The sequence below is a fragment of the Benincasa hispida genome, chromosome 9, assembly GCF_009727055.1.
Source record: "Benincasa hispida cultivar B227 chromosome 9, ASM972705v1, whole genome shotgun sequence".
Lineage (NCBI taxonomy): Eukaryota > Viridiplantae > Streptophyta > Magnoliopsida > Cucurbitales > Cucurbitaceae > Benincasa > Benincasa hispida.
Window position 1 is genome coordinate 20,703,133 of NC_052357.1, and position 12,169 is coordinate 20,715,301.

At 34.7% G+C, this 12,169-nt stretch overlaps 1 protein-coding gene across 1 annotated transcript; it reads left to right on the forward strand.

The window, feature by feature from the left end:
* The first annotated feature begins 221 nt into the window (after positions 1-221).
* LOC120085060 (probable pectinesterase/pectinesterase inhibitor 7) lies at positions 222-4,676 on the forward strand. The gene is made up of 3 exons (XM_039040903.1): positions 222-855; positions 2,229-2,666; positions 3,822-4,676. The coding sequence occupies exons 1-3, from the start codon at positions 306-308 to the stop codon at positions 4,517-4,519; spliced, it is 1,686 nt and encodes a 561-aa protein (XP_038896831.1). The 5' UTR covers positions 222-305; the 3' UTR covers positions 4,520-4,676.
* The last annotated feature ends 7,493 nt before the right edge of the window (positions 4,677-12,169 follow it).

A 12,169-nucleotide genomic window follows, 5' to 3' on the forward strand; every position in this document is an offset into this window, starting at 1 on the left:
CATAGATGTAAAATTAGAATGACTTTCACATCAATCGAATAATGTAAATATAAAACTATTAATGAGATTGTGACGAACTACTTTAAAATAATTAACATGTCACAATCAACATTTTAAAACTATTGAACTTTCAGCAGATTTGAAAGACTAAACAATCACATTTATAATTCCATTTCCATCCAATTCAATGGGTCGAGGGAAAAAAAATAATAAATAAAAAAGACCTCCCACCTCTTCCTATAAATACATATACAAACCCCATTCCCCATCCCAAAATCCTCAAATTAAATCTCCCTTCTCTCTCCATGGCTGCCGGAACCATCCCCGCCGCCACCGCCGCCGCCGCATTCTACTTTCTCATCCTCATTTCCCTTTACATCACCACTTCTGCCGCTCCCACCGGTTCGGAATGCAGCTCGACCCGAGACCCATCCTACTGCAAATCGGTTCTCCCGAACCAAACCGGCAATGTCTACTCGTACGGGCGGTCGTCGTTTAGAAAGTCACTGTCGGCGTCGCAGAAATTCCTCCGCCTTGTGGAGAAGCACCTCCGGTCCCGATCGTCGCTGACTGTGCCGGCGGTGAGGGCGTTGGAGGACTGCCAGCTACTTGCGGGACTGAACATCGATTACTTAACGACGTCGTTCAGGGCGGTGAACTCGACGAGTAGAACGTTGCCGGAGATGAAGGCGGATGACGTGCAGAGTCTGCTGAGTGCGATATTAACGAATCAACAGACTTGTTTGGACGGAATTAAGGCGACGGCGGGTTCTTGGTCGCTTAAAAATGGCCTTTCTCTCCCACTTGCTGCTGACACCAAGCTGTACTCTCTGTCGTTGGCCTTCTTTACCAAAGGTTTGTGATTATTTATTTATTTTTTAAAGGACGAGAAGAAAAATTTGAACAAAAAAAAAGTTTTTTTTTTTTTTTTTTTTTTATATATATTTTTTTNTTTTTTTTTTTTTTTATATATATTTTTTTATTATTGATACTAATAGGTAGATTATTCCATTATAGTTTATCACAAACAGACGGTAAAATTTGTTATAATTGTAAATATTTTCAATATACAATAAATCTTAAATTTTTAAATTTAATTTATCAAAATTTTTATTTGAATTACAATTTGGATAAGGAATTTAAACAACACACCTACTAGTTACTAACACATATGTTAATTGGCTTTCGTATGCTTTATCTAAATTTTTTTTATTGAAATTACTTATTATGCTTAAATTAAAAAAGTTAATTTTCATATTAGAAATAACGATGGATAAATAAATTTTTAAATTTTACGAATGAATCACTAATAAATATATTTTTCTTAAAACGATTAATTATAAACATATAGTGACTAATTTTAAAGTTTTTTGAAAATGCACAAAATGAAATGAAATAAAAATTTAAGTAGAGTGATTAAAATGGTACATTAACCCCTAATAAAATGGGAGAGCAATTTTCTAATTTATCTATTTATATATATTGTGAATAGACCCTTAATTAGGACTCTTTGTATTATTGTATGGGTAATAATTTTGAATTTAATCAAATGGATCTATAAATTTAACTTTTGATATCTTAGTTGAAAGTACTAGTTGACTAGGTAATAGTAAATCAATTTTTTAATAGAGAATAATTTAGGCACTAGTTTATAAGAGATTTGATCGAATTTTTTTGATGTGACATTTTTTTGGTGTCTCTTGATTTTGTAATATATTTGAATGTGATACGGAAAAACATATAATAAACATGATATTTAGATATAGACTAATGCTACAGTGAAAAGTTTTATAAGAACTTAACCTTCACCAAGAAATTTTGTAGAAATGTCCCTTTTTTTAAGATAGAAATGCCCTTCTTTTCTTTTTCTATTTTTCTGTTATTGAATAACAGACTTCAATTGTAGGTAGGTGAGTTTTGTTGGAAGTTTTATTAGGCTCTTTATTTTTAATTATTAATTGTGGAATTTCCCACCCGTTAGTGTTTTTCTTTTCTCAAGGCTTAACTTAAAAAAAGTTAAAAGTTGAAAATATCTTCTTTTTTTCTAATATATATATTCTATAAATTAAAATATTAAAAAGGGACATTTTTAAATATAAAAATATTTACATTTTCAGGTAGAAAATAAGTAAACAAAAATAATTTGTGTTTTTTTTTTATTATCAAATTAATTGATTAAACATTATTGATTTTATTTTATTTTTATTTTATTTTTAAACTTTCGACAGGTTGGGTTCCAAAGAAGAAAAAAAAGCCGACATGGAAAGCCGCCGGAAGACACGGCGGGTTCAGAAACGGACGAATGTCACTTAAAATGTCTAGCAGAGCTAAAGCCATCTACGAGACGGCGACTCGCCGGAATCTGTTGCAGGCCGATGACGGCGGCGACGACCAGATTGCTGTCAGGGACATCGTAGTCGTCAGTCAAGACGGCAGCGGAAATTTCACAACCATCAACGAGGCAGTTGCGGCGGCGCCGAACAATTCTGCTCCGACCGACGGCTATTTCTTGATCTTCGTGTCGGCCGGAGTTTATGAAGAATATGTGTCGATTGCGAAGAACAAGAGGTACTTGATGATGATCGGAGATGGCATTAATCAGACCGTCGTCACCGGTAATCGGAGCGTCGTTGACGGCTGGACCACCTTCAATTCTGCCACGTTTGGTAAGTGTTTCCACCTTTTATTATTATTATTTTTGTTAAATAACAATATTAGATTACACTCAAAATTCTGATTTTTTTAATTTTGTATTTTTTGAATCTATGAGTTTGAATTTAGTGTACAGTTTTTGGAACGGTAAAACACACGGTTGAAAATTTAATACGTTACTATACAACTTTTAATTGAATGTCTAATAAATTCATTGATTTTACGTGATGTCAAATAGGTTAATCACCTATTAGGTATAAAATATAAAGCTTTTAAGATTTATAAATTTTTTATAAATTTTTTATAAATTTTTTAAAGTTCAAGAACCTCGTAGATACAAAATGAAAATTTATAGACTAAATCTGTAACTTATCCTATGTTTTGAGTATAATTATTTGATTTATAGATATTGATTTTTAAAATTAAGCTTATAAACAACAATCCCATTCATAATTACTTTGTTTTGTTATTCACTGTTAAATATATTTTAAAATATTGGGTAACTTTTGAAAACCAAAAAAGTTGTTAAGGTTATCTTTGTTAACCATTTGATTTTTTTATCTAATTTTTAAAATTATTTTTTGGGAAATAGTTTTTGAAAATTATATCTATAAACATTTTAAATTTTAAATTTTTTTGCTAGAAACACTTCCCGTTTTAAAATTGTCTTATCTACTTTTTATCAATATTTAAAAAAATATAAAAGCTTAAAAACTAGAAATAGAGTTTTTCTTTTTTATTTTTGAAATTTATCTAATAATTCAATTTTTGAAGGAAAGAAATATGTAAATCATGATAAATAAATAAAGAGAAAATAAGTTTAATGTTCAAAATTTGGAAACAACAAATAAAATGATAATCAAATGGATCTAAAAAAATCTCTCTTTTGGAATTTAATTGGAAATTAAATATTATTTTTTTAAGAAAACAAAGATAACACTTATAATGTAAAAATTCGGAGGAACTAAAAAGGAAAATTAAACACGAACTCGATATAAAAAAACCATTAAACTTTAAAAGATTGTTTATGGTATAGAATAGAAAACTATGGTATGAAAATAGGAGAAAATAATAATTATTACTATTTTAAAATAAACGAAAAAACTAGAAATGAAAGTGTATTATCAAACCAAGGCCTAATTTATCCTCTGTTTTCGTTTCATCACCAGCGGTGGTCGGACCTGGATTCGTAGCAGTAAACATGACATTCCGAAACACCGCCGGCGCCATAAAACATCAAGCCGTCGCCGTCCGTAACGGCGCCGACTTATCAACATTTTACCTCTGCAGCTTCGAAGCTTACCAAGACACCTTATACACCCATTCCCTCCGCCAATTCTACCGCGACTGCGACATCTACGGCACCGTCGACTTCATCTTCGGCAACGCCGCCGTCGTCTTCCAGAACTGCAACATTTACCCACGCCTCCCGATGTCCAACCAGTTCAACGCCATCACCGCCCAAGGCCGGACCGACCCAAATCAGAACACCGGCACCTCCATCTACAACTGCCGAATCACGGCAGCCGATGACCTGGCGAACAACACCGGCGCCGGCGTGAAGACGTTCCTGGGGCGGCCATGGAAGGAGTACTCGAGGACGGTTTATATGCAGAGCTTTATGGATGATTTGATTAATCCGGCGGGATGGAGGGCTTGGGATGGGGATTTTGCTTTGAACACTTCCTATTATGCGGAATTTGGGAATTTTGGGCCGGGATCTAACACGTCGGAGAGAGTTAATTGGCCGGGATTTCATTTGATTAATGATACTGATGCAGGGAATTTCACGGCGGGGAATTTTGTGTTGGCCGACGATTGGCTGCCGCAGACCGGCGTTCCTTACACCAGTGGCCTCACGGACTAGAAAACAGGGCAAAATTGTAATTTCATGCTTACTTTCTTTATTTTTATTTTTATAATTCCAAAGCCAATTGTATAGCTATGGAATGATTACGATTGATTCTTTTGTACGGTGATTTATTTCAATATCGAAAAAATATTTTTTTTTCGTTTTTAGTTCACGATTTTTTCTCCCTTTTTGTTTGAACATGATTGTCCCTATTGTTAATTTACAAGATTGTGAACTTACCGGGGTTGGCTAGCAAATACCAAAATTTAAGTTTTCATTTGAAAAAATAGTAAAAACTTTTTAAAATTGTAAAAATAGTAAAATCGATTATAATATTAAAAAATAATGATTAACAATTGTCAAAACTAACCCCACATAGAATTCTAAAGGTTAAGGGTTTCAAAACCATTTGAAAACAATAAATACACTCTACCTAGTTAATTATCACAAATGCACTCTGTCTAGATAGCTATCACATGGTAAACAATGTATTTTAACAAAGTGTCTAATCTATCCTCACACGGTAATCAATGAATTTCAACAACTCACATTCATTTAAACCAAAACCCCAACCAAACATTATGCCCTAAAATCGTTCCACAAAAGAAATAGGTTGATCATCTTAATAGCTTCAAGGGAAGAAAGACCTTCTCGACAGCTTCAAGCGGCAAACCTTCTTGACACCTCTTCGACTTTTGCACGACATCGAATATTTCTCCACAGGTATTAAATCTTAACACTTGCTTCTAGTCCTTTTAAGCCCCTCCTTTATTGATTCCCAAACTTTTGACATTGAAGCCTCTTCTTTACTGATTTGAGTGAGAGAGGAAGGTCAAGTCTCAAATCTACTTTCTTCTAGTCCATACATTACAATTCCCAAACTTTCTTCTAGTCTATGCATTGCAATCTGGTCTAACTCTCGTTTGCACATTAAAGATATGAAAAGAATGTTGAACGAAACTGTTTATATATAATATATGAATATTCCATTAATTTTTTTTTAAATATAAATATATTTGACTACTGGTTTTTAGATATAAGAACGTGGTTTTATTTTTAAATATTTAGATTCAAATCTTTTGGAAAATAAAATCTCGTCATCTTTAAGGACTTGTAAACAGAAACACATTATAGTTGTGTTTATATAATAAGAATGTATAAAACCGATAAGTTTATGATTAATCAAACATTTCAAGCTATGAAAAAAGAGAGAAGTGAAGGAAGAAACAGAGCCAGCGAAAGATTAAGAGCAGTTGAAATAACTGGTGAAAAAAAACAAACAAACAACCAAAGGGCCAATAGTTCTCAACAGTGATGACGAGGTATGTTTTTATTTTTATTTTCAAGTAGTTGTGAACATCAAATTTTGATCATGTATATAAAACAGGGGAAAACAGAGATAATGGCAGGGGGATTAGACATAAAATGTGCAACTCCAATAACTAGCAACAAACAAAAGTGGGATGTTTCTACACTAGAGGTCAAAGTTCAAGCAAACAAACCAAGGACAAAGAGCAAGGTCAGGACTATTTGATTCAAGACTTTATGTTAAGAGTGGAAGATCTTATAAATCTAAATTTTGATGCAGGTTGTGAAAAAAACGATTGAACCAAAAAAGAAAGGGAGAAAGGACGTACTAGAAGAAGAAGAGCAGCAAGAACTACATGAGAGAAAGGTATGATACTGTAGATTTTATGGAATCATCTATTAATTATAGTGTATTTGTTAAAGTATTTACATAATTTAATTAATAAAAAATGAACTGGATGAACAAGATAGTAATGGGTATGAAGAGGAAGAAGAGAACCTTGAAGAGACATATGGACACGTGCAAGATGAAAGAAAAGACATTGAAGAAGAGAAGTCGCAAAGTCATGGGGAAACAAGACAAGATGACAAAAACAAAGAAAGGAAAAAAGGCCGTTATCTATGGAATGGATATATGTGAGGTATTTTTACTTAAATATTTACTGATAGTTGTAAATATTAGGTAATAACTAGGCCAGATAAGGGAAAAGGCAAAGTAACAACATGCCAAAAGGGAAAAACAATCGAAATGATAGATACACGTGAGGTATTTTTACTTAAATACTCTGTAATTGTATTTACTGTTAGCATAGTATTAAGCTCGTGTTTATGGTCTATTTCAAATGTGTTAGGATTGTTTGTATCTGATGGATAGTACAAGGAGAAATGAACCACTAAAAATAAACTTGCAAACAAAGACTTCTATAATTGATAAAATTAAGAAAAATTTAAATGATGAGTTACAAGAGAGATTTAGAGAAATTATTTTTAGACATTTCCTTGATTTTTCTATTACAAACCGATATTTGTTGGGTTTTATGTCCTAAAACTCGTAGTTTGTAAAAGTTAAACATATTCTATAGTCAATAAAGTTATTATTGATTCTATAAATTGCATACGTAAAGTTTAAATCCAATAAACTAAGATCTATGGCTATTATATGAATACTTGAACTTTATGTAGAGACATAAAGATGGATGAAGTTCGAGTAAATAGCCAAAATGGTCTATAGTACATGAATAAGGTTAGGTGCCTTATTCTGGTAACACTATTGGATGCGGCCTACTCTGTAGAGATTACAAGTTGTTGTAAAGGTGCTACAAACAAAGTGATCCTGATTCGTTCATATATTGACACGAGGAGTGGGGGCGTCCTATGCAATGAGTTTGTATAAGATCGGACCAAGAATCAAGTCACTCTTATTTTATAACGATGTTTATTGTTTAAGACTGATTATTTCGCTTAGATGACCTCGGTAACTCGATCTTAATCCTAAGCTAACTATGGACTCCAATTTATTTGGGATTATCTTTAGATTTTCATAGGTGAGGGTTGGCTCAACAGCGCCGGCTCAATAAGCCTCCCATTTCAGGGGTAAGATTGGATAGATAGCTGGAGACATAGGATGTAAGCCGAAATTCACGCCTACCTAATTTAGGGATAGGAGAAAGGTTGTTCTCTTAAGTACTAAATCCAAGTCTTGAACAAAGGGCCCCACCTTCTCACTAGCCCGAGAGCGATCTGGTTTGGTGGTTAGATCACAAACCAATAGTTCGTTAGAGGATCAGTTGGAACTTAAGGAATAAGACGTAATATCGGGGGGTAAAACAACATATTGACCCAGCCATTATTACGAACAACTTATGAAGAGTCGACTTATTGGTTATGGTTAAATCATGTGGACATAAATATATCTATAGTGAGAAGAATGCAACTATCAAGTTATAGTGGTGTGACTCGATAGTTAACGAATATTGGTTAATTCGGTGTAAAAATTTTAACCAATTAATCTTAATCGTTGGAGCTCATGATCTATATGTCCATAAGGTCCCTTTACTAGCTCGTAAAACATGAACACCTTGAATTATTAAATTGAGTGAATTTGGAAGGACATCAATTTGAATTGTTCAAATTGAATTTCAATTTGAAAATGTTCAAATTGAAAATATGGTTTTGAGTTTGAATTAATTCAAATTCAAATTAGGGTTTGCACAATTATATTTAATATAGTTAATGTTTAATTTGTTGAAATTAAACAAAATTAGAGAGTGTATAATATTTAAATGATAATTTAAATGATGGAACTCTTATTCAAGAGAACCAGTGAGTGGAAGCAAAATCTTTCCAAGCCCATTGTGAAAGAATAAATGCAATCGCAAACATACAAGAACAGTTGTGCATCTTAAACACAATTACTGCATGCTTTCTTAAACAAATACAAAAGGAATTGAGAGACATACCTTTGAAGAACTTTTCTTCTAGAAATCTCTCGCTCTCGTGATCAATCGACCAGCAATATCAAGCTATCGTGAGCAATCGTCCAACAATATCTCGCTCTCATGAGCAATCGTCTAGCAATCACAAACTGTCTGATCCACGAACAGCAACCTCTCGACACTACCACTCGACAACCTTGGTATTCTCGGAGTGAGAATCCAGGAGGTGTTGGCTCTGTGTGAATTTGGTAGAGGGAAGGAGGAAGAAGACGATCGAACTACACGATCAAGTAAGTGGAAAAAAGGTTTTGTCTATCGCATAGACTGAGAGTACTTGATCATTTAGTAATCTCTCACTCTCGTGAGAATCGTCTAGCCAATCTTCTAGCAAATCTCGCTTGATCGTTTAGTCTCTTGCTCAATCGTTCACACGATCTTTTAGTCACTCGCTAGATTGTTTACACGATCGCTTAGTCTCTCGCTAGATTGTTTTGTCTCTCGTGAGGGCTATTGTATAGTCTCTCATAAGCAAACGATTAGTGAAACAATTAATGAAGCGATAGTCCATAAAATGAAAACACTTTTCATTTTATTCTTCAGTTATTAAAACTGAACATAACCTCCCACTTGCACGGTTAAAGGAGAAATTAAAATAACCAACTAAACAATTATCTCATAATTGTTCTCGTTATAAATAAATCATATTCATATCAAATTCCATTGAGTAAACCAGAAAGAAAAACTCTATCTATTACATTTTCCATCGAGTAAAACGGTTCCCAGGCGAACCGGGTCTTGAACAGCTCGTGCGAAGCTCCCCATCGTTTAGTAAACGCGGCTAGGTATACGATCGTTTAGCACATAAGACAAAAAAACACGCGGGTACTAAATGATCATTTAGACGACAACGAAGCTGCGAAGCCTGATCGTCTAGACGATCACTTAACAAGCACTAAGTAAATGATTTAGACGACCACTTAACAAGCGCTAAGTAAACGATTTACTCCACGATCGTGTAGTCAGTAACTAAGCGATGAAGCTTGCTGAGCTACACGATCGTCTAGTGCGCACGTGTAAGCCAACTCCCGAGTATCTGATACTCAATGATCGTCTACCCCATCGTTTACACGATCCGACCAACGCTTGGTTGTCTTCATCCGTGAAGAACAGTAACCCTTACTACGAAGCTTCTTCTTGAATGACTTACAAACTCAAATTACTTTGAAATTACAGACTCGATAGCAGTTAATATGGCCAAAGCGGGCCCTTACAATTAACTTCAAATGTAAGAGAATTTAAACAATCTAAAGGCTTCATCCCAGAAACTCCATTAATTCCACATCCACAAACTATTTAACGCTTAAACACAGAGCAGACATGCTTTTACTCACCGAGAAAGTAAATGCAATTTTTTGCATTAATGAATTTGGAATATCAGAACCTGGCTCTGATACCAATTAAAGGAACTCTTATACAAGAGTACCTCTGAGCGGAAGCGGATCGTTCCAAACTCATTGTGACAAAATTACCACATTTACAATCTAACAGACAAGTTATGCAATATACAACAAATTACCAGCATGCTTTGAGAACTAAACATCAAGAGAACAAGAAAACATACCAATTGAAGAACACTTCTCCACAGAAAATCTCGTTCTCTCCAAGGGACTGCTCCTCTTGCTCTCGCTGAAACGTCCAAGTAAATTGTTCACCAAATCACTCGGTCGTCTACTCACAAATGGCCACTACACGAACATAGCAATGGGGAAGATACCACCACTTAGAACCCTCGCTATTCTCAGTGTGATAATCCAGGAGGTGTTAGCTTTGTTGGATTTAGTAGAGGGAAGAAGGAAGTGATCGTATACCACGATCAAGCAAGTGGGTGAAGGCAGGGTCTATCGTATAGACGATGCTTGATTGTTTAGAAGAAGGTACATGATCGTTTAGTAAATAGGCCGCGATCGTTTAGAAAACNTCTATCGTATAGACGATGCTTGATTGTTTAGAAGAAGGTACATGATCGTTTAGTAAATAGGCCGCGATCGTTTAGAAAACGCTCGAGCGCTAGACGATCGTTTAGAAAAAATTATGCGATCGTTTAGAAAGAATCGTGCGTGTATACGATCGTGTAGCAACGTTGAGCTATCGTGTAGTCTCTCGGTTTGCTATGCGATAGGCTGTATACAACTCGTGCGTGTATTCTTCAATTACGAAAACTGAATCTAACCTCCCACTATCATACGGTTACGGAGAAAGTGCCGACATAATTATCCCATAATTGTCCAATTAAAAATAAATAAATATAATCATATTATGTTCATTAACCTATAGTTTAATATCACATATAAACTATAGTATTTTATCCTCTACTAGATATAAATCATATTTATACCAATTTTCCTCCAAATAATATATCTCATACATAAAGTCAATCATATCATATATAATTAACTAGTTCAATCATATCATATATAATCAAATTTTCTCTTATCAATTTGAACATTTCAAACTGACCCAAAAATTGATTCTCAACTTGAATCCATTGAGCTACCAAGGGGACCTTATGGACCTATGGCTCAAAGCTCCAACGGTATGTGAATAGCTGACTAAACTCTTTAGTCACGAGATCCACCATTCGTTAACAGCCAGGCATTCCACTAAAGATCGACAACTAAACTCTTCTTACCACAGATATATTTCTGTGTTCATCGGATATAACCAATCAACAGTATGATAAACCTTCACAGATGCTCGTAAGTACAGTTGGGCCAATTTACCGTTTTGTCCTTTTAGTTACATCTAACTCTTTAAGTACCACTGATCCCTCTAATGAACAATACAACATAGTTCTACTATGTGTGGACATTGATGCGTTGTAAATGGTGATACGATTATGGTATGAGTTGCAGTAATGTGTTATGCATTGCACATGCAAGTTTTCCTAATAAGACCCAAGTATAAGCCTCACTAGGTTTCCTGATAAGTCCAGGGTCAAACACAGGGATTATTGAGTAAATATGCGACAGTAAATTTTGATTCTCTTGCGGTGGTGAAAATAAATAAGTTGGATGGTGTTTTGATTAAGTATATTTCCTATCCGACGGAATTCGAATAAAGAGTTAATGAAATCGAGAATTACAATGAGTATGCAATGAACGGGTTGAGAAGGGGTTTGGCTAACACTTCCTAAGATTGCGTACAAGTTATGCGATCATGCTACACACAAACAACAGCATGTCATCACTCAATGCAAATGCCATAATTCCTATTTCTAGGACGCATGTGATGTATACGAAAATGTCGATAGGACTTATGTCTAACCTCTATTATTGTCTATGCGATGATGAATGATGCACACATACACAAGGTGACCGCATACTATCATATCCTATTTCTAGGGTACATGCGATGCGTTAATAGCAATAGAACTTATGTCTAAGTTTCTATCTCTTGCTTATGTGGTTCTAATTTGACTCTCTCAAGCCTAGATTCTAATCTGACTCTCTCAAGTCTAGATTCTATCTTTAGACTACTTTCTCAAGTATCTCTAAAGGGTGAATGACGCATACATAAGACAAGATGATCGCATAAAGTGTAAATCTTAGGTCATGCTATCTAAGTACTTCTTAACCCATTTGGAAATTTAGCTACTCATGCGAAGTATGGAGAGATTGAGAATAAGTTGAAATGAGATTTCCATTTTCTATAAATAAAATGCAGAATACAGAATAGCAATGGAATGTAGAGATAAGAAGCCCGGTAGCAATGTCTTGCTTCCCGTTGCCTTTTACAGTATCTTTTTTCACTCCAACTCTGTCTAGATGAATATCCTTGCTTTCGCAAGTGTTGGCCCTCTCTCCCTTTGTAGCGCTTTCCAGTAGTCTCTCGATCTGTCCGGGAATGATCTCTCGACTTCTTC

What these genes read in the sequence shown, in the direction of transcription:
- LOC120085060 (XM_039040903.1), top strand. Translation starts at nt 306, where the DNA reads ATGGCTGCCGGAACCATCCCCGCCGCCACCGCCGCCGCCGCATTCTAC. An exon ending in GTTGGCCTTCTTTACCAAAG is followed by an intron (nt 856 to 2,228) that starts GTTTGTGATTAT and finishes AACTTTCGACAG; the next exon opens with GTTGGGTTCCAAAGAAGAAA. An exon ending in CTTCAATTCTGCCACGTTTG is followed by an intron (nt 2,667 to 3,821) that starts GTAAGTGTTTCC and finishes TTTCATCACCAG; the next exon opens with CGGTGGTCGGACCTGGATTC.